Source organism: Mesoplodon densirostris, chromosome X (assembly GCF_025265405.1).
Source record: "Mesoplodon densirostris isolate mMesDen1 chromosome X, mMesDen1 primary haplotype, whole genome shotgun sequence".
NCBI classification, from domain to species: domain Eukaryota; kingdom Metazoa; phylum Chordata; class Mammalia; order Artiodactyla; family Ziphiidae; genus Mesoplodon; species Mesoplodon densirostris.
The window spans coordinates 51479189-51501124 of NC_082681.1; the positions used below are offsets into that span (position 1 = coordinate 51479189).

Consider the following 21936-nt stretch of genomic DNA (forward strand, 5'->3'; position numbering starts at 1 on the left):
ATCTTTATCTACATAGTTTTCAAACACCATAAAACTTTACCAATTGGAAAAGAAGGTAAGAAGTCAAGTTATGGAATATTTTTAAAGATAAATGAAATTGTATTATTTTGGAGTACATGATAGTCAATAGAGTGTATACAATGTATACACTTATTATACAGTGTATAATAAGGCTGGAATTTCATTAGGGGCCATAGACCAAACCCAAACTCTGGGCAGCACCATCCGGAGAGGCCTGAATCTCTAGGCTGCCTCTGTTTTTACCAGAGTGAAGATCCAGGGTTTTCCCTTTTAACTTTGCCGTCCTGAGCCTTAAATAGTGGCATGCACCAGGACTCTATTCTGGACCTTCTTTTCATGACATGAATTCTCTGGACAATCACATCTATAACATAGCTAAAACCACCACCTATATCATGAGGATATCCTAAATTTCTGAATCTCTAGCCCAAATCTCATTCCTGAGCTCTAGACTCATTATCTAACTGCCTACTGGACCTCTTAGATATGCCACAGGCATCTTTCAAATCAAGTATATCTTTCCTTCCTAGCCTGCTTTTCTTATATTCCCATCATCATCCTCCCAAGCAGGAAATCTAAAAAATCGACCTAAATTCATCCTTTTATCCTCACCACCGTTATCCACACCCAACTTCTAATTCAATGGTTTCACACCAAACCTTTAAGATTTATTCAACAAACATTTATTGAGAATCTCTTTTGTATCAGGTACCAAGTTGAACACCCATACATGAAGAAAAGTTAGACATGGTTCCCACCTGTCCAGAGCTCATAATGTGTGGAAAAACAGATGCTGAAAGTACCACGATACAGGTAAACACAGAGAGCTAAGGAAGTATGTAGAACAAACATCTAACCCAGACTGAGTAAAGGCTTCTTGATGGTGCTGATACCTGAGTGGCAGCTTAAAAGTACAACTCAGGGTTACCCAGGCCAAATAATTAATTGGCTGGAACATATTCGACAATCAAAAAATGTTTGTTGATTATAAGGACACAAGTAGTGACCCTATGAGCTTTATCTTACTGGCTAATTCAATTAATTTAATGCATTCAATTACATCTTCAGTTTGTTCTCTTAAATTATAGACCTTTCTCTCTTTTTTGGGGGGATGGGGGGCTCACGGGATTTTAGTTCCCTGACCAGGGATTGAACCCAGGCCCTCGGCAGTGAGAGCACTGGAGTCCTAACCACTGGACAGCTAGGGAATTCCTTAGAACTTTCTCTCTTATTTGCATAATTTAACAAATTCTTTCTTCAAATCCAACAGTACAAAGATAAACGACAGTGCAACTTGGCTCTATTTATCATGAATTTTGAATTGAATAAATATTGTTTACAAAAGACGTCAAGCACTAAAGAAAAGGTTTTTAATGGATATCTAAATAAATTAAGAAGTGGTGGGACTTCCCTGGTAGTCCAGTGGCTGAGACTCCACGCTCCCAATGCAGGGGGCCTGGGTTTGATCCCTGGGTTCGATCCCTGGGTTCAATCTGGTTCCTCAGGGAACTAGATCCTACATGCCTCAACTAAGAGTTCGCATGCCACAACTAAAGATCCCACATGCTGCAACTAAGACCCAGCGCAGCCCAATAAATAAATAAATAAACATATATATAGTTTTTTTTTTTAATGGTGAAGTGTGTAGGAAACAAGCAGAATCTTACTTGTAAGAAGCATTCTGCCTTGAGGATAGTGTCCAGGAAGTTGGGAAATTCTTTTCCATGTTCATAATTATTCACCTTGTACCAAATACATTCTGGAACGAAAATATTAAACATAATGCTCCGGTTGCACAACAGTAAAAACTACACAAAACATAACCACTACAACTCTAAAGTGACAAATAAATGACAAATATAAACAAGTTATCTGTCTCATACATCCTAGCCAACTCACACTGGAAACTATAATATATATGTGGAAGTGATAGTGTGATGTTTCTCAAGAACTTGGTAATATAGGGGAAAAGCTTACAGTGAAAAAATAAACTAGTAAATGTCACATATAATGAATGTGATTAGCTTTATGCCACACAGTAATCCAAAAGACTATAAGTGTTTGAATTAAAAGTTTGAGAATGCCTAAACTTCAATTAGAGTGAGCTGGGGGTAATCTAAGGGTGCCAGAACTTTAGTTAGTGGAAATCTAACAAACTGTTATCATATCCTATGTAAAGAAAGACTGAGTAGGAAAAGGAGAGTTATCCTGGAACCGACTAAAACTGACCTTAAACACCTGAAGAGTCGGGATTTACTTATCCAGGAAAGAAATAATCTGGTGAACTCAATACTACGTTTAGAGAAATCGACCTCCTTGGAGGAATGAAATGATCAGGCTTTACTATGGCCTGGATGAAAAACTCCCTCACTGGCTTTTCCTTCAGTTCTATAATTAAGAAACTTTCTGATGACTAATGTGGCCCCCATATATATTGATAGCAGAGAGGAGCTATTCTAGTCGGCAAACATGAACATTTTGGTCACCAGAAAGAATTACTTCTACTATGAAATAAAAAGTTGACATTCTGGCTTACACAACAGGCTCTGAGTTTGGTTAGCATTAATCTGATAGTTCTGGGGGCTTAACAGCAAGTTTCTGAACATACAAAGATGAAGAGGCCTTGGACTGTGACAGTCATCAAAGTGGAGCCACCCAGTGAGTTTTGGTGGCCATCCAGCAGTGTTTCCTTAACAATACACCTCCTTTCTTACTACCCCTTAAAATTACAACAACAGCAGCATTCAGGCTCTGAATACATGATTACCGGAAAAATAATTACAGCATATGAAGGCTCCTCCTGTCTAGAAGTTGGCACCCTTTTAAAAGAAACCCATTTGTAAACCATCTTATTCCTTCTTCATTCATCTAACACTTCTAAGTATCAATTTTTACCTTCTTGTAATGTTTGACTCAACCAGTGATAGAGCCTCAGTAAGACTGACTCATCTCTGACACAGTTAATATAGTGTAGTAGCAGAGAGTTGTTCAGCACTGCGCCCATCTGAGAAGGCAGCTGCAAAGACAGAACAATCGGTCAACTGTAAGTATATAAAAAGGAGATCAGAGCAACAAGGAAATCATCAGATAGGAAATATATAACAAAAATAAAGGCCATGAAGATCAAATGGAAAATGCAAATAAGCACATGGTCCAGTCACATACCTCTAAGCAATGGATGTTCTGTAAGAGTTGAGGGAAGCTTTTAAGCTGTTCCAGTGGAAATGATCCATTGCTACTGAAATAATCAGAAAGATTCATCCCCTTTTTCCCACTTTCTTTACTGTAGTTACGGGAATTTAGCACTGGTATAACTGAGTGAGAATTCCATTTCTAAAAAAGAAAGATAATAAAACAATCTATCAATGGACTAAGCAGATTACAAACTATAAATGTAAAAGCACTTGTTAAGGTGGTTTAATGAATGGAGTCTGAATATAGTTTGCATAGAATACTGGGTAATTAAAATGTACTTAAATATCTATAATCTCTTCCAACATCTGAATGGTTATTGTTTGAATTTAATAAAAGAAGACTGTGCAAGTCACTCGGGGTTTTAGATACTTACTCTTTTTATAGGATGGACATTAGCTAACATCAACTTTAGAGGTTCTGGAGGAAGTCCCTGATTCCTTTGCCTCACAGCAAGTAGAGCTGTCTTCCACAGATTCTCTGAATTCTTAAAATAGATCTATAAAATTGAATGTAAAGTACATGAGAGGAGGTATCCATAAGTCGGAGCAGCATAAAACCTAAAACTCTTCATTAATTGAAAGTATATTAATTATGAAATATTTTACACCCATGCAAATCCATTAAAATTTTTTTTTGTCTAATCAGGAATCTATTACATTGAATGGAATATATTGAATGGAATCAAAACGAAGTGCTAATCCCTAAAAAAACTCAGAAACAGCGCCACAATATTAGATCTTAAAACAGTATGCTATAAACATTTTAGTCCAAATCTATAAATTAACTTACTCAAAACAACATATTTCTATCTCAGTATGACTTACTGCTCCTTAATCCCTTACCTTCTTCCTCATAGGCAAAGATAAAGAAATCAAAGTAGGAACAAAGAATTTATATAGTGACAACAAAGCCTGGAGATGAGGCTGCATTCCCTGAAAAAAAATAAGAGTTTTCAATTTTCAATTTTGTGGCCAGTAAGAAAAAAAAAGTAACAAAAGAATAAAAAGATTAAACATATATTCAGACCCTAATTTTATTACGTGATATAGCTATAGGAAGATGCTATAGAAAATCAAGGAACAGAAACTCAAACATTTATTTATTTATTTTTATTAGTTTCTGCTTTATAACAAAGCGAATCAGTCATACATATACATCTGTTCCCACATCCCTTCCCTCTTGCGTCTCCCTCCCTCCCACCCTCCCTATCCCACCCCTCCAGGCGGTCACAAAGCACCCAGCTGATCTCCCTGTGCTCTGCGGCTGCTTCCCACTATCTATCTACCTTACGTTTGGTAGCGTATATATGTCCATGCCTCTCTTTCACTTTGTCACAGCTTACCCTTCCCCCTCCCCATATCCTCAAGTCCATTCTCAAGTAGGTCTGTGTCTTTATTCCTGCAGAAACTCAAACATTTAAATCAACTATCATAAAGCAACCCTCGCCAACTTGTCATCTTCTCTTTTATGACCTTTTTCCATATTTTACTTCTTCCTTATATTTTCTCTCTTCTTCTCTGCCCGTGCCTTAGGCTTACCAGTCATATCTGCTAGCATGGCTTACTCTCACTGGTATAATACTCAGGACTCAAAGTTTACTCATTCTTCATTTAGACAGGAAGGTGGAAGGACAAAAAAGAAAGCCAAGAAAACAGAGCAAAGGAAATATTAATACCTTAGCATCATGATTCCTGGAAAATTCACTAGGATATCTAACAATTGGTATGCAGAAGCCAAACAGCTTGATAAAACTGAAAAAGTCTTTACAAAAACATTAATTTTATGACAGAAGTCCTTACTGCTGGATACCTGTGTTTGATATATCTGGCTATCCCGAGGAAGCATACCACTAAAATTCCAAGGAAGAAACCCAACTGTTTTATTATATTACTATTTTGTTGAATCAAGTACTATACAAAATAAGGAAGGCAGAAAATGGGGATTAGAAATACAGTATTCTTATTTTATAATAGCTTCCTGAAATTAAATTTATGATAACAAAACCAAAATGACCCAGGCTATCTATGCTGAAATATCTTCTGATCTCTGTACTCATTATCAATTAGTATCAGAGTGTTTGCTTTGAGTTGGAATGTTTTTGAAAGAGCAAATACTTAGGAGTGGAGAGACCTTTAGAACTTATTGTCTAGTTAACTAAACCTATCTTTATTGTTAAAAAGTTAACACTTTCTTAAAAGAAAGAGAGAGAGACTTCCAGTTAAACATGGCATACTTAACATACATGTTTAATTCTGGGTCCTCATAAAGCCCCACTAAAAAGTAAAGGAACGGAAAAAGGCATAAAGCACAAGTTCAAAGAGAACAAGAAGGCAAACGATAGCACATGTGAGATCTCAACAAGATTTTGGAACCTCAAATGAAGATGCACAAACAATAACCAACTTAGCAGAATAGAGAAAATGAAAGCTAAGGCAGCAACAGAAAAAGCCTCAAAAGCAGCAGATTCATGCTTGAGAACTCCCAGAAAGGCTCAGGAATTTGAGGGATCAGATACCTCTGAAAAGTGGAGGTGCAAGAGGGCTGAAAAACAGAAGGACTGGTTGAAAGCCTACATAAGAAGCAGTTAGAACCCCAAATTCTTTCACTACACTGGCAAACATCAGGGTTTTACTCACTGAAGATAAAAGCTGGACTCATACAGTTTGCAGAACTGAGGGAGTGTACCAGAACCTTTCCCCAATCTTTTCTACTGCTTAAGTCCCAGAGTGCTAGTAGCCAGGTTTATAGCCCTGTGGCAAGTAATTTTATATGTCAACTTTGCTGGGTCATGGGGTGCCCAAATCAAATGTTCTGGGTGTTTCTGATGAGATTAACATTTAAATGGGTGGACTCTTGAGTAAAGCAGACTACCCACCATAATGTGGGTGGGCCTCACTCAATCAGTTGAAGGCCTATACAGAACAAAAAGACCAGCTCCCCCAAGCAAGAGAGTATTCTCCACCAGACTGCTGACTGCCGATGAATTCAAACTGGAACATCAGCTCTCCTGGATCTCCAGCCTGCAGGCCCACCCTGCAGATGTTGGACTTATGAGTCTCTATAATCATGTGAGCCAATCCCTTTAAAAATTTTTCTCTATATATACACACATCCTAGTGGTTCTGTTTCTCTGGAGAAGCCTGACTAATACAACCCCTAGTCAGGAAACAGGAGATTTTTTTAAATTTTATTTATTTATTTATTTATTTTTTGGCTGCATTGGGTTTTCGTTGCTGCACGTGGGCTTTCTCTAGTTGAGGTGATCAGGGGCTACTCTTTGTTGCGGTGCACAGGCTCTAGGCTCGTGGGCTCAGTAGTTGTGGCACACGGGCTTAGTTGCTCCATGGCATGTGGGATCTTCCCAGACCAGGGCTTGAACCCGTGTCCCCTGCACTGGCAGGCAGATTCTTAACCACTGTGCCACCAGGGAAGTCCCCAGGAAAATTTCTTAGGAAAAGTGACACCATCATCTGGGGAATTTCCCAATGAAATATAAAGATCCTACAAAGAACAAGTCCTGCTCACGTACACAAGTTTCCAATGACCATTTTAGTGCTTTATTATTAAATATGGGCAAACAAGGTTTACCAGGTATTTGAGAAAAGCCTCTACCATGAAATACCAAACAAACAAGAAAAGAACTCTGAGGAAACAGAGACAAAGCTGAGAACAGGAAAAAAAAATCAGCCCAAATCACACAGGTTCATGCCTGGTAGAGGGAGAATCCCAGAAACCACCCTTACCAACCTTGAACACGAGACCTAACTCTCCCTTCTTTTTCCAAAGACTGCTCTCAAAGGGCCTGGTGCATATAAGATAACAACATGCCTGCTCCACTTCCCACCATTCATGCTTGCCACCAGAAAGACAATTTCTCTGTTCTGTGTCCATCATGATGGGAAGTTATGGGGCATGGATGCGTATAGAGGGGACACATGCCTTTGCAGGTATCAAAAATTCATGTACCCAATATATTTGCTTACATGGGCTGATTATGCCTGTTACCATTTTACATGTTCAGTTACATGTGAGCATGGCTATGTCTTCTAGGCTCGGTATTGTTGGATGTGATCAAAGTCACCAAAATCCAGCTTATCAAAACAATTTTATGAATGCATCTTTATAAATAGGCATTGATAATGGGGTAATTTAGTAACGTACTATATAGAATATTAATAATGAAGCCATATATTTAATGTCTGGGTTAAAAATTTTTAGACACTGTACTGAGTCATTTTTTTAACTTGAACATATACTTGTCTCAGTTAATACAAATCAACAAGATCTTATTTATGGTAAGATTTTCTTATTCCATTGAATTGTTTTGCTGTTAACATGGAAAAATGTACATCTTTTTCATAATTTCTATTAATGTGAAATAAAATTAAATTTGGACAAAAACATTATCATTACTATCCTCAGAGAGCTACGAGAAGATATTGCACCCAGAGAGCCCAAATAGGAAGCTATAAAACAAGAACAATCATTGACCAACAGGAAACCTCACAATGGAGAAGCACACATGTGTGCATGTGTTTGTGTTTTTCATGAAATTTGAATGTCTCTACATAGGTTACGCAGGTTTCAACAGTTAGGCATAGGCACTGCAACTTCCTATTGTTTTACACCCAAAGCTTCACAGACTTCTGTTACCTGGCAGGTATAGTGGAAATAACAATGCAAGAGAGCTGTAAGGACAAGAGATAATAGTCAGGGAATATACTGAAGTTTAAGTATCCAGAAAAGAATGCTTTCCTAGGTCACAGCCACAGAATAAATAAGCTAGTCACTTTAATAAAATAGTCATTTTTGACTACTCCCTAACACTTATTTTCCAGCCATACCAACCTAGTTCCGTAAACGGTTTCTGCTATTTGGTATCGACCTGGCTTTGCTCATGCTGTTCCCTCTGCCAAGAGTGCCCTTCTCTTCTTTCTTGGCCTAGTTAAATTCGACTCACCATCACCACTCCTCCTTGACCCCAGTCTGATTCTGATTTTTTCTTTTGTTGACTGAGCTCCCCAGGCAATTAAGTTCCTTGAAGGTAATGACTCATTCGATTTTACATCCCCAAAGCCTAGCTCGGTACCTAGCACAGAGTACACTGGCCAGTCTTAGGTCTTTTCAGTACTCACCATTTTGGCCTGAAGATCAAGCAGTTTTCTCACACGAAATGGTTTGACTAGAAAAGGTAAAGAAAAGAATTACTAGTCTGTGGTTCAGGATAAAAAGAAACCTTGTTCAGGTAGCTTCTCCTTACAACACATCAAGAATATAATTACCCTGTTCAATTAAGCCATTAAGCGGATGCTCTTAGATAAAAGTACTAAAAAGGAATCCCACAAAACCCTGTCATAGAACTAATGCTAACAGTTAACTTTATAAAGGCTGATACAAATGCTAATTCTACAGAGTGAATGTAATACAATTGGAATGAAAATACTCACCATTCTCTTTTTTGGTAAGTAAATACAACAAATGGCAGACATAAGGGCACTGTCAAAATAAAAAAAAGAAAAGAAAAAAATGACAATATATCTTGAACAGAGCAGCAATGCATTTTCCTCAAATGTCAATCTTATACTAAGAAAAAAGGCTTCGGGACTTCATTGAACAATAGTTTTACAAAGCTTCTCTTTTTCATACTACATAGTAGTGATAAAAAATACAATAGTTTTGGGCTTCCCTGGTGGCACAGTGGTTGAGAGTCCGCCTGCCCATGCAGGGGACACGGGTTCGTGCCCCAGTCGGGGAAGATCCCACATGCTGCGGAGCGGCTGGGCCCGTGAGCCATGGCCACTGAGCCTGCGTGTCCGGAGCCTGTGCTCCACAACGGGAGAGGCCACAACAGTGAGAGGCCCGTGTAACACACACACAAAAAAAACCCCAAAAAACAATAGTTTTAATTGGCATCCCTTTATGCCATTTTAAAAGTTATTTTTGGAATACAACGACAATGCAATATGAAAACCAGAAAAAGATTCTTCTACCTAACAAAAATTCATGTATTCCTTCTAGTAGGTCCATATTTATTAAGATACAAACTTACAATTTTTATCCTGATTTCCCACTTAAAAGTATTTTCCCATGTTACTTGGTCTTCAAAACGATCATTTTCAATGATCTTAATATTCCAGTGAGTGGATATACCAGAATTTAATTAATCATTTAGCCCTCAGTTTGGCAAATATCACATAATAAATTTGTTAAACTACTAAATGATTCCTTGGTTCCCTTACACCACTTCATTTTGAGCGTCCATTTGTTGAGGTTTTATTCTAGATCAGGGGTCAGCAAACTACAGTCCACCTGTTTTTGCAAATCAAGCTTTACTGGAACATAGCTGCAGTCCCTCATTTATGTATTGGCCATGGCTTCTTTCTCACTACAACAGCAGAGCTGAGCAGTTGTGACACAGACTGAGTGGCCTGCAAAGCCTAAGATATTCACTATCTGGCCCTTTACAGGAAAAGTTTGCTGATACCTGTTCTAGAAGAAAAATGGAGTAGAATATCTTCAGGACCAGAGGGTGGCAGTGTTTTTCTTTCATTAAAAAAAAATGATAACCATAAAATAAAACATAAAAAAACCCAATAAATTAGAGTTCATTAAATTAAGAATATCTTTTTATCAGACAAGGAAATAATACTCTATTGGAGGGATGGGTAAACAACAACCTGTGGGTCAAATCCAGCCCACTGCTGGTTATTGTGAATAAAGTTTTATTGGAACACAGTCATTCATTTATGTATTTATTGTCTGTAGCTGCTTTTGCACTACACAAGCAGAGTGAGTACTTGTGACAGACAGTATGGCACTCAAACCTAAATATTTACTACCTGGTCCTTTAAGAAAAAAATTGCCAATACCTGCTTTAGATGTTAGGAAATTGAAAAAGTAAATTATTAAATAGGACTAGAGAAGGCAACAAAAGCAAAGATTTTCTTTAAACAAATTCATATTTTAGTAGTCTTGATTCTAAACTTTGAAGTACAGCATTCCATATTGCCACTCCTTTACTTAGAAATGGGCTGATAAAGACTGAACATACTTGTAATAAGCATGGATTTATATATAGGATCTTGTTTTTAAGGGAAGAATACATGTTATGACCAAGTCTGCCACATTGTACACAAAATATAGTAACTTTCAGTAAAACAAACAAACAAACAAAAAACTCACTGCCTCACATCCCTAGGATATGAACCATTAGCAATACTGTTTATCATGTTGGGTATGAAACGAGTGCCACCCTAGGCCCCAGCATTCTATCTGACATTCTCCTTTAATCACATCTAGAAAGGAAAAATTCATGTGCATCTAAGACTTTACAATTGCTTTTCTGGCAAATAGTTAACCACCACATCTCAGTCACTACAGAGTGAGGCGCCTGCCAAGTTGTGACTTTTAATGCTTTTGAAAGTTAGGATCCCTATTTCTTGATCTGGATGATATTTATACAAATATGTTTGGTTTATAAAAATTAATTGAGTTGATCACTTATAAGTAATTCTGTGTATGTATACTTCAGTAAGTATTTTTTAAAAGATAGAAAAAAAGAAAAGAAAAAGAAAAAAAGCAGGCCCCCTTCCCCCCTGCCATTCTGAGCAAGAAACTCTCTAGTCAGCATCATGAAAACTACTCAAGTATATTGCAATTATTTGACAAACATTTATGAATAGTTCCTATTCATTCATTCACTCATGAAACAAGTACTTATTAAGCAGTGGATAAAACAGACAAAAAGGTCTGCTATTATGAAGCTTACAATACTCAATACCTGGGTTATAAGAGGCTCAGTCCATGCCTGGAAGAACTCCTAAGTATGTATCCAAAAGAGTTCTAAGCAGGGACTTGCATGCCAACGTTTACTGAAGCATTATTCATGTTAGCCAAAAGGTAGAAACAACCCAAGGGTTCATCAACAGATAATGGATAAACAAAATGTGGTATAAACATACAATGGAATACTATTTAGCCATAAAAATGAAGTTCTGACACATGCTATAACGTGGATGGGCTTTGAAGACACGCTAAGTGAAAGAAGCCAGACACAAAAGGACAAATACTGGATGATTCCACTTATATGAGGCACCTAGAATAGGCAAATTCATAGACAGAAAGTAGATTAGAGGTTCCCAGGGGCTGGGTGGAGGAGGAATGGGGAGTTATTGCTTACTGGCTAGAGAGTTTCTGTTTATGGTAATACAAAAGTTTTGAAAATAGATAGCAGTGATGGTTGCACAACATTATGAATGCAATTAATAACACAAAATTAATAACACTTAAAAATTTATAACAATTAATAACACTTAAAATAGTTAAAATGGTAAATTTTATGTTATGGAAAAAACATAACAGGTTAAAAGAATGAAGTACTAATACATGCTGACAACATGGCTGAATCTTGAAAGCATTATGCTAAGTAAAAGAAGCCAGTCAAAAAAGACCCCATATTAGGGACTTCCCTGGCAGTCCAGTGGTTAAGACTCCATGCTTCCACTGCAGGGGGTCCGGGTTTGATCTCTGGTGGGGAACTAGGATCCTGCATGCTGCGCAGGGCAGCCAAAAAAAAAAAGAAAAGAAAACGAAAAAAAGACCCCATATTGTATGATTCCATTTATGTGAAATGTCCAGAATAGGCAAATCTCTAAAGACACAAAATAGATTAAGAGTTGCTTAATAGCCTCTAAATAGGAAGATGGGGGTGATAGCTAAAAGGTATGAGGGTTTTTTTAAATAAAGTGAAAGAATGTCACAATAAAGCAAGGCACACGAATTTTTTGGTTTCCCAAGGGGTATGAGATTTTTGAGGTGATGAAAATGTTCTAAAACTGACTCTGTTCATGGTTGCACATATCTGTGAACATACTATAAACCAGTGGATTTTACTTTGAGTGGACTGTATGGTATGGGAGTTACATCTCAACAAAGCTGTTTTAAAAAGTATCCAGTGAGAAAAGAAATGACATACTACAATTAGACTGATTTGACAACAATGGAAAGGAGGTGCCAGTGCAATATTGTCAATGTCCTGAGAGAATTTCACTGTCACCCTAGAGTTCTACACACAGCAGAACCAATTTTCAAGAGCAAGGGCATAGTAAAGATATCTTTAGGCAAAGACAGAGTTTACCATCAAAGATTCTACTGAAAGAATATTCTAGAAAATGAGCTCGATTGAAGGTCTGAGATGCAAAAACAAATGATGAGCAAAGATATTAGCAAATATGTGGGCAAATCTAAACAAACACCAACTGTGAAGAAAATAATAATGTCTACTGTATGTGTATGTGGAGGAGGATGGAGAAGAAAGAGCCAGAACTAAAACCAGATAATAGCATATAATCTGGGAGGGGTGTGATCAGAGTTAAAGCATTCTAAGGTCCTTGTATCATTCAAGATGAAGGTAAAGATATTAGTTACCTTTAGACTTTAAGAAAAAAACATTAAAAATTTAAACTGAGAACATTATAAAGTTATTCATTCATTAAAAAATAATAAACCCATTATATGCTAGATGACATATTTTATGAAAAATAACTACATTTTCCAAACAAAAGAAAAACAGTAAGAAGGATGACACTGTGTTACATTTTACACTATATATGCATGTTAAAATAGGTACAATAACAGCTAAAACAACACACACAGAATGTGTAATTTCCAACCAAGAATGGGGGGAAACCACAATCAATCCAAAATAAGAGGGATGAGGGAAAGAATCAGAAAAAAGCAGATCATTTAGAAAGCTCAAAATAAAATATTGATATTTCAATTCATTTCCACTGTATCAACAATCACTACAAAAGTAAATAAACTAATTTTCCGGGTAAAAGTGAAAAATCGTCAGACAGGATTTAAAAATGAAATCTAGTTATATGCTATTGAAAAGAGGCATATAAGGGATTTCCCTGGTGGTCCAGTGGTAAAGAATCTGCCTTCCAATGCAGGGGACGCAGGTTCAATCCCTGGTTGGGGAGCTAAGATCCCACATGCCATGGGGCAACAAAGCCCACACTGTGAGCCTCAAAGAGAGAGCTTGCCCGCGTGCCACAAACTACAGAGCCCATGTGCCCTGGACCCTGTGCGCCACAACTACAGAGCCCACGCACCCTGGAGCCCGTGCCACAACTAGAGAGAAGCCCGCGCACCACAATTAAGAGCCCGCGCACCACAACGAAGAGCCCGCGCCACAACGAAAGAGCCCACGTGCCGCAACTAAGACCTGATGCAGCCAAAAATATAAAAAGAAAAGAAGAAAATAAATTGTTTTTTAAAAATAAATAAATAAAAGAGGCATCTAAGACATGAGGGCAAAAGATTTTTCAAAAAACCAAAAGATGGTAATATACGAAGCAATATACTAGCCAATGTCAATATCAAACAAAATGACTAAAACAAAAAGCATTTCTAACAAAGGGCAACTCCATGATAAAGGTTTGATTCAAGAAGATGGCGGAAGAGTTAGATGCGGAGATCACCTTCCTCCCCACAGATACATCAGAAATTCATCTACACGTGGAACAACTCCTACAGAACACCTACTGAACGCTGACAGAAGACCTCAGACCCCCCAAAAGGCAAGAAACTCCCCACATACCTGGGTAGGGCAAAAGAAAAAAGAATAAACAGAGACAAAAGGATAGGGATGGGACCTGCACCAGTGGGAGGGAGCCATGAAGGAGGAAAGGTTTCCACGCACTAGAAGCCCCTTCCCGGGCGGAGGCTGCGGGTGGCGGAGGGGGAAAGCTTCCGAATAGCAGGGGAGAGCACAGCAACAGGGGTGTGGAGGGCAAAGCGGAGAGATTCCAGCACAGAGGATCGGTGCCCTCAGGCACACACCAGCCCAAGAGGCTTGTCTGCTCCGCTGGGGCGGGCGGGGCTGCGAGCTGAGGCTCGGGTATCGGGTATCGGGTTTCAGTGGGAGCGCAGGGAGAGGACTAGGGCTGGCGGCAGGAAGAGAGCCTGAAAGGGTTAGTACACCACGGCTAGCCTGGAGGGACTCCGGGGAAAAAGTCTGGAGCTGCCGAAGAGGCAAGAGGCTTTTTCTTCCCTTTTGTTTCCTGGAGCTGCCGAAGAGGCAAGAGACTTTTTCTTCCCTTTTGTTTCCTGGTGCGCGAGGAGAGGGCATTAAGAGCGCTGCTTAAAGAAGCTCCAGAGATGGGCGCGAGCCGAGGCTAAAGGCGCGGACCCCGGAGACGGGCGTGGGATGCTGGGGCTGCTGCTGCCGCCGCCACAAGGCCTGTGTGCGAGCGCAGGTCACTGTCCACCCCCCCTTCCGGGGAGCCTGTGCAGCCCGCCACTGCCGGGGTCCCGGGACCCAGGGACGGCTTCCCCGGGAAAGCGCACGGAGCGCCTCGGTCTGGTGCAAAGTCACGCCGGCCTCTGCCGCCGCAGGCCCGCCCCGCACTGCGTGCCCCTCCCTCCCCTCGGCCTGAGTGAGCCAGAGCCCCCGAATCAGCAGATCCTTTAAACGCGTCCTGTCTGAGCGAAGAACGGACGCCCTCCGGCGACCTACGCGCAGAGGCGGGGCCAGGTCCAAGGCTGAGACCCGGGAGCTGTGAGAGCAGAGAAGAGACAGGGAAATCTCTCTGTGCAGCCTGGGAGGCAGCGGATTAAAGAAAGTTCCACGGTCCGCTTGATGTGCCCTGCGTCTGTGGAGTGCATGAATGGACAGCGAATCATCCCAAATTGAGGAGGCGGACTTTGAGGACAAGATTTAAGACTTTTTCCCCTTTTCCTCTTTTTACAACGAATTATCCCAAATTGAGGAGGTGGACTTTGAGAGCAAGATTTTCGATTTTTTCCCCTTGTTCTCTTTTTGTGAATGTGTATGTGTATACTTCTGTGTGAGATTTTTCTCTGTACAGCTTTGCTCCCACCATATGTCCCAGGGTTCTATCTGTCCGTTTTCTTTTTCCAATAATTACTTTTTTATTTTAATAATGCTACTATATTTTACACTTTATTCTAATTTATTTTATCTTCTCTCTTTCTTTTTTTCCTACCTTCCCTTCCTCCCTCCCTCCCTCCGCCCCTCCTTTCTTTTTCTTTCTTTCTTTCCTTCCTCCCTCCCTCCCTTCTTCCTTTCACTTTTTTCTTTCCTTCTTTCCTCCCTCCTTCCCTTCATCTTTTCACTCTTTCTCTTTCTTTCCTTCCTCCCTCCCTCCCTCCTTTCTTTCTTTCCTTCTTTCCGTCCTTCCTCCCTCCCTCCCTCCTTTCTTTCTTTCTTCCTTCCTTTCTTTCCTTCCTCCTTTCTTTCTCTCTCTCCTTCTTTCTTCTACTAATTCTTTCTTTCTACTTTTTCTCCCTTTTATTCTGAGTCGGGTAGATGAAAGGCTCTTGGTGCTGCAGCCAGGAGTCAGTGCTGTGCCTCTGAAGTGGGAGAGCCAACCTCAGGACATGGGTCCACAACAGACCTCCCAGCTCCACATAATATCAAGTGGCGAAAATCTCCCAGAGATCTCCATCTCAACACCAGCACCCAGCTTCAGTCAACGACCAGCAAGCTACAGTGCTGGTCACCATATGCCAGGCAACTAGCAAGACAGGAACACAATGCCACCCATTAGCAGAGAGGCTGCCTAAAAACATAATAAGGCCACAGGCACCCCAAAACACACCACCAGACGTAGACCAGTCCACCAGAAAGACAAGATCGAGCCTCAACCACCAGAACACAGGCACTAGTCCCCCCCACCAGGAAGCCTACACAACGTACTGAAACAACCTTAGCCACTGGGGACAGACACCAAAAACAATGGGAACTACGAACCTGCAGCCTGCAAAAAAGGAGACCCCAAACACAGTAACATAAGCAAAATGAGAAGACAGAAAAACACACAGCAGCTGAAGGAGTAAGATAAAAACCTACCAGACCTAACAAATGAAGAGGTAATAGGCAGTCTACCTGAAAAAGAATTCAGAATAATGATAGTAAAGATAATCCAAGATTCTATTTCCAAGATCCAAAATCTTGGAAATAGAATAGACAAAATGCAAGAAACAGTTAACAAGGACCTAGAAGAACTAAAGATGAATCAAGCATCGATTAAAAACACAATAAATGAAATGAAAAATACTCTAGATGGGATCCATAGCAGAATAACTGGGGCAGAAGAACGGATAAGTGAGGTGGAAGATAAAATAGTGGAAATAACTGATGCAGAGCAAAATAAAGTAAAAAGAATGAAAAGAACAGAGGACAGTCTCAGAGACCTCTGGGACAACATTAAACGCACCAACATTTGAATTATAGGGGCTCCAGAAGAAGAAGAGAAAAAGAAAGAGACTGAGAAAATATTTGAAGAGATTATAGTTGAAAACTTCCCTAATATGGGAAAGGAAATAGTTAATCAAGTCCAGGAGGCACAGAGAGTCCCATACAGAATAAATCCAAGGAGAAATACGCCAAGACACATATTAATCAAACTGTCAAAAATTAAACACAAAGAAATCATATTAAAAGCAGCAAGGGAAAAACAACAAATAACACACAAGGGAATCCCCATCAGGTTAACAGCTGATCTCTCAGCAGAAACTCTACAAGCCAGAAGGGAGTGGCAGGACATAATTAATGTGAGGAAGGAGAAAAACCTTCAACCAAGATTACTCTACCCAGCAAGGATCTCATTCAGATTTGATGGAGAAATTAAAACGTTTACAGACAAGCAAAAGCTGAGAGAGTTCAGCACCACCAAACCAGCTTTACAACAAATGCTAAAGGAACTTCTCTAGGCAAGAAACACAACAGAAGGAAAAGACCTACAATAACGAACCCAAAACAATTAAGGAAATGGGAATAGGAACATACATATCAATAATTACCTTAAATGTAAATGGACTAAATGTTCCCACCAAAAGACACAGATTGGCTGAATGGATACAAAAACAAGACCTGTATATATGCTGTCTACAAGAGACCCACTTCAGACCTAGAGACACATACAGACTGAAAGTAAGGGGATGGAAAAAGGTATTCCATGCAAATGGAATCAAAAGAAAGCTGGAGTAGCAATTCTTATATCAGACAAAATAGACTTTAAAATAAAGACTATTAGAAGAGACAAAGAAGGACACTACATAATGATCAAGGGATCGATCCAAGAAGAAGGTATAACAATTGTAAATATTTACGCACCCAACACAGGAGCACCTCAATACATAAGGCAAATACTAACAGCCATAAAAGGGGAAATCGACAGTAACACACTCATAGTAGGGGACTTTAACACCCCACTTTCACCAATGGACAGATCATCCAAAATGAAAATAAATAAGGAAACACAAGCTTTAAATGATACATTAAACAAGATGGACCTAATTGAGATTTATAGGACATTCCATCCAAAAACAACAGAATACACATTTTTCTCAAGTGCTCATGGAACATTCTCCAGGATAGATCATATCCTGAGTCACAAATCAAGCCTTGGTAAATTTAAGAAAATTGAAATTCTATCAAGTATCTTTTCCGACCACAATGCTATGAGACTAGACATCAATTACAGGAAAAGATCTGTAAAAAATACAAACACGTGGAGGCCAAACAGTACACTACTTAATAACGAAGTGATCACTGAAGAAATCAAAGAGGAAATTAAAAAATACCTAGAAACAAATGACAATGGAGACACGATGACCCAAAACCTATGGGACACAGCAAAAGCAGTTCTAAGGGGGAAGTTTATAGCAATACAATACCACCTTAAGAAACAGGAAACATCTCGAGTAAACAACCTGACCCTGCACCTAAAGCAATTAGAGAAAGAAGAACAAAAAACCCCCAAAGTTAGCAGAAGGAAAGAAATCATAAAGATCAGATCAGAAATAAATGAAAAAGAAATGAAGGAAACGATAGCAAAGATCAATAAAACTAAACGCTGGTTCTTTCAGAAGATAAACAAAATTGACAAACCATTAGCCAGACTCATCAAGAAAAAAAGGGAGAAGACTCAAATCAATAGAATTAGAAATGAAAAAGGAGAAGTAACAACTGACACTGCAGAAATACAAAAGATCATGAGAGATTACTACAAGCAACTCTATGCCAATAAAATGGACAACCTGGAAGAAATGGACAAATTCTTAGAAATGCACAACCTGCCAAGAGTGAATCAGGAAGAAATAGAAAATATGAATAGACCAATCACAAGCACTGAAATTGAAACTGTGAATAAAAATCCTCCAACAAACAAAAGCCCAGGACCAGATGGCTTCACAGGCGAATTCTATCAAACATTTAGAGAAGAGCTAACACCCATCCTTCTCAAACTGTTCCAAACAATTTCAGAGGAAGGAACACTCCCAAACTCATTCTATGAGGCCACCATCACCTTGATACCAAAACCAGGCAAGGATGTCACAAAGAAAGAAAACTACAGGCCAATATCACTGATGAACATAGATGCAAAAATCCACAACAAAATAGTAGCAAACAGAATCCAACAGCACATTAAAAGGATCATACACCATGATCAAGTGGGGTTTATTCCAGGAATGCAAGGATTCTTCAATATACGCAAATCAATATCATACACCATATTAACAAATTGAAGAAGAAAAACCATATGATCATCTCAATAGATGCAGAGAAAGCTTTCGACAAAATTCAACACCCATTTATGATAAAAACCCTGCAGAAAGTAGGCATAGAGGGAAATTTCCTCAACATAATAAAGGCCATATATGACAAACCCACAGCCAACATCGTCCTCAATGGTGAAAAACTGAAAGCATTTCCACTTAGATCAGGAACAAGACAAGGCTGCCCACTCACACCACTCTTATTCAACTTAGTTTTGGAAGTTTTAGCCACAGCAATCAGAGAAGAAAAGGAAATAAAAGGAATCCAAATCAGAAAAGAAGAAGTAAAGCTGTCACTGTTTGAAGATGACATGATACTATACATAGAGACTCCTAAAGATGCTACCAGAAAACTACTAGAGCTAATCAATGAATTTGGTAAAGTAGCAGGATACAAAATTAATGCACAGAAATCTCTGGCATTCCTGTACACTAATGATGAAAAATCTGAAAGCGAAGTCAAGAAAACCCTCCCATTTACCATTGCAACAAAAAGAATAAAATACCTAGGAATAAACCTACCTAAGGAGACAAAAGACCTGTATGCAGAAAATTATAAGACACTGATGAAAGAAATTAAAGATGATACAAATAGATGGAGAGATATACCATGCTCCTGGATTGGAAGAATCAATATTGTGAAAATGACTCTACTATCCAAAGCAATCTACAGATTCAATGCAATTCCTATCAAACTACCACTGGCATTTTTCACAGAACTAGAACAAAAAATTTCAAAATTTGTTTGGAAAAACAAAAGACCCCGAATAGCCAAAGCAATCTTGAGAACGAAAAACGGAGCTGGAGGAATCAGGCTCCCTGTCTTCAGACTATACTACAAAGCTACAGTAATCAAGACAGTGTGGTACTGGCACAAAAACAGAAAGATAGATCAATGGAACAGGATAGAAAGCCCAGAGATAAACCCACACACATATGGTCAACTTATCTTTGATAAAGGAGGCAGGAATGTACAGTGGAGAAAGGACAGCCTCTTCAATAAGTGGTGCTGGGAAAACTGGACAGGGACATGTAAAAGTATGGGATTAGATCATTCCCTAACACCATACACAAAAATAAGCTCAAAATGGATTCAAGACCTAAATGTAAGGCCAGACACTATCAAACTCTTAGAGGAAAACATAGCCAGAACACTCTATGACATAAATCACAGCAAGATCCTTTTGGACCCACCTCCTAGAGAAATGGAAATAAAAACAAAGATAAACAAATGGGACCTAATGAAACTTCAAAGCTTTTGCACAGCAAAGGAAACCATAAACAAGACCAAAAGACAACCCTCAGAATGGGAGAAAATATTTGCAAATGAAGAAACTGACAAAGGATTAATCTCCAAAATTTATAAACAGCTCATGCAGCTCAATAGCAAAAAAATAAACAACCCAATCCAAAAATGGGCAGAAGACTTAAACAGGCATTTCTCCAAAGACGATATACAAACTGCCAACAAACACATGAAAGAATGCTTAACATCATTAATCATTAGAGAAATGCAAATGAAAACTACAATGAGATATCATCTCACACCAGTCAGAATGGCCATCATCAAGAAATCTAGAAACAATAAATGCTGGAGAGGGTGTGGAGAAAAGGGAACACTCTTGCACTGCTGGTGGGAATGTGAATTGGTACAGCCACTATGGAGAACGGTATGGAGGTTCCTTAAAAAACTACAAATAGAACTACCATATGACCCAGCAATCCCACTACTAGGCATATACCCTGAGAAAACCATAATTCAAAAAGAGACATGTACCAAAATGTTCACTGCAGCTCTATTCACAATAGCCCGGAGATGGAAACAACCTAAGTGTCCATCATTGGATGAATGGATAAAGAAGATGTGGCACATACATACAATGGAATATTACTCAGCCATAAAAAGAAACGAAATTGAGCTATTTGTAATGAGGTGGATAGACCTAGAGTCTGTCATACAGAGTGAAGTAAGTCAGAAAGTGAAAGACAAATACCATATGCTAACACATATATGGAATTTATGAAAAAAATGTCATGAAGAACCTAGGGGTAAAACGGGAATAAAGACACAGACCTACTTAAGAATGGACTTGAAGATATGGGGAGGGGGAAGGGTAAGCTGTGACAAAGCGAAAGAGAGGCATGGACATATATACACTACCAAACGTAAGGTAGATAGATAGTGGGAAGCAGCCGCAGAGCACAGGGAGATCAGCTGGGTGCTTTGTGACCTCCTGGAGGGGTGGGATAGGGAGGGTGGGAGGGAGGGAGACGCAAGAGGGAAGGGATGTGGGAACAGATGTATATGTATGACTGATTCACTTTGTTATCAAGCAGAAACTAATAAAAAAAGGTTTGATTCAGCAGGACAATATGAAAACTATAATTGTGTGTACACCTAATAATATACTCAAAATATATAAAGTAAAATTTGACAGAACTTTAAGGGAAAACTAACAAATCTGCCTTCATATTGGGTGATTTTCAACATACCTTACTCTGTAATTGATAAATGGGCAGCAACAACAACAATCAATCTATAAGGATAGAGAAAATTTCAACTCCAATAACCTTCATTCCCTCACCCTACTTCAACAACTCACCCCTCTGTCACTCTGAACCTTGTCATCACATTGAACCATCCCCTCCTGAAATCTTAAACTCCAATGCTACAATTTCTATCATTCCAGTTTTTAACCCCAGTACATTTCCTGAATGTCACCAAGGCATCCTGAACCTCAGCTGCGTGTGCTCCCAATCTGCCCTGTTTTGTCTTCACCCCCTCCCTTTTCTCTCTAGACTCCCTGATCCATCGGCGGTCACTCTCGCCTCCTTGTCCCACCCTGGAGAAATTACCTATCACAAATTCGTGCTCCCTAAACTCATCTGGGCCTTCAGAACTGTGTCTCTAACCTCCAATTTCTATTTCCACCAAAAGCTATTTCAAAATGTATACTCTCTCCTGAAACGTAATATTCTATCTTCCCATCCTCATTCTCAGCAGAAGACCTTGCCTCCTACTTAAGTGAAACTTTGAGGAAAAAAAAATCACTAAAAACACTGGGCAGGAATTCCCTCAATCACGTCCCTTACTAACCCACAAATTTATTGACATCAACACCCATGTCTCTC

The 21936-nt window shown here is 39.2% G+C and overlaps 1 protein-coding gene across 4 annotated transcripts in view; it reads right to left on the bottom strand.

Moving 5' to 3' along the window:
* CENPI (centromere protein I) overlaps positions 1–21936 on the bottom strand; it is a 52691-nt gene that overhangs the window by 17911 nt on the left and 12844 nt on the right. For all 4 annotated transcript variants that reach the window (XM_060086786.1, XM_060086785.1, XM_060086788.1 and 1 more), the window contains exons 6-12: positions 8664–8712; positions 8352–8398; positions 4059–4148; positions 3590–3712; positions 3187–3354; positions 2917–3037; positions 1689–1780 (exon numbers count right to left, since the gene is read on the bottom strand). In XM_060086786.1, the coding sequence (XP_059942769.1) occupies positions 1689–1780; positions 2917–3037; positions 3187–3354; positions 3590–3712; positions 4059–4148; positions 8352–8398; positions 8664–8712 (690 nt within the window). The remainder of the gene's footprint in view (positions 1–1688; positions 1781–2916; positions 3038–3186; positions 3355–3589; positions 3713–4058; positions 4149–8351; positions 8399–8663; positions 8713–21936) is intronic.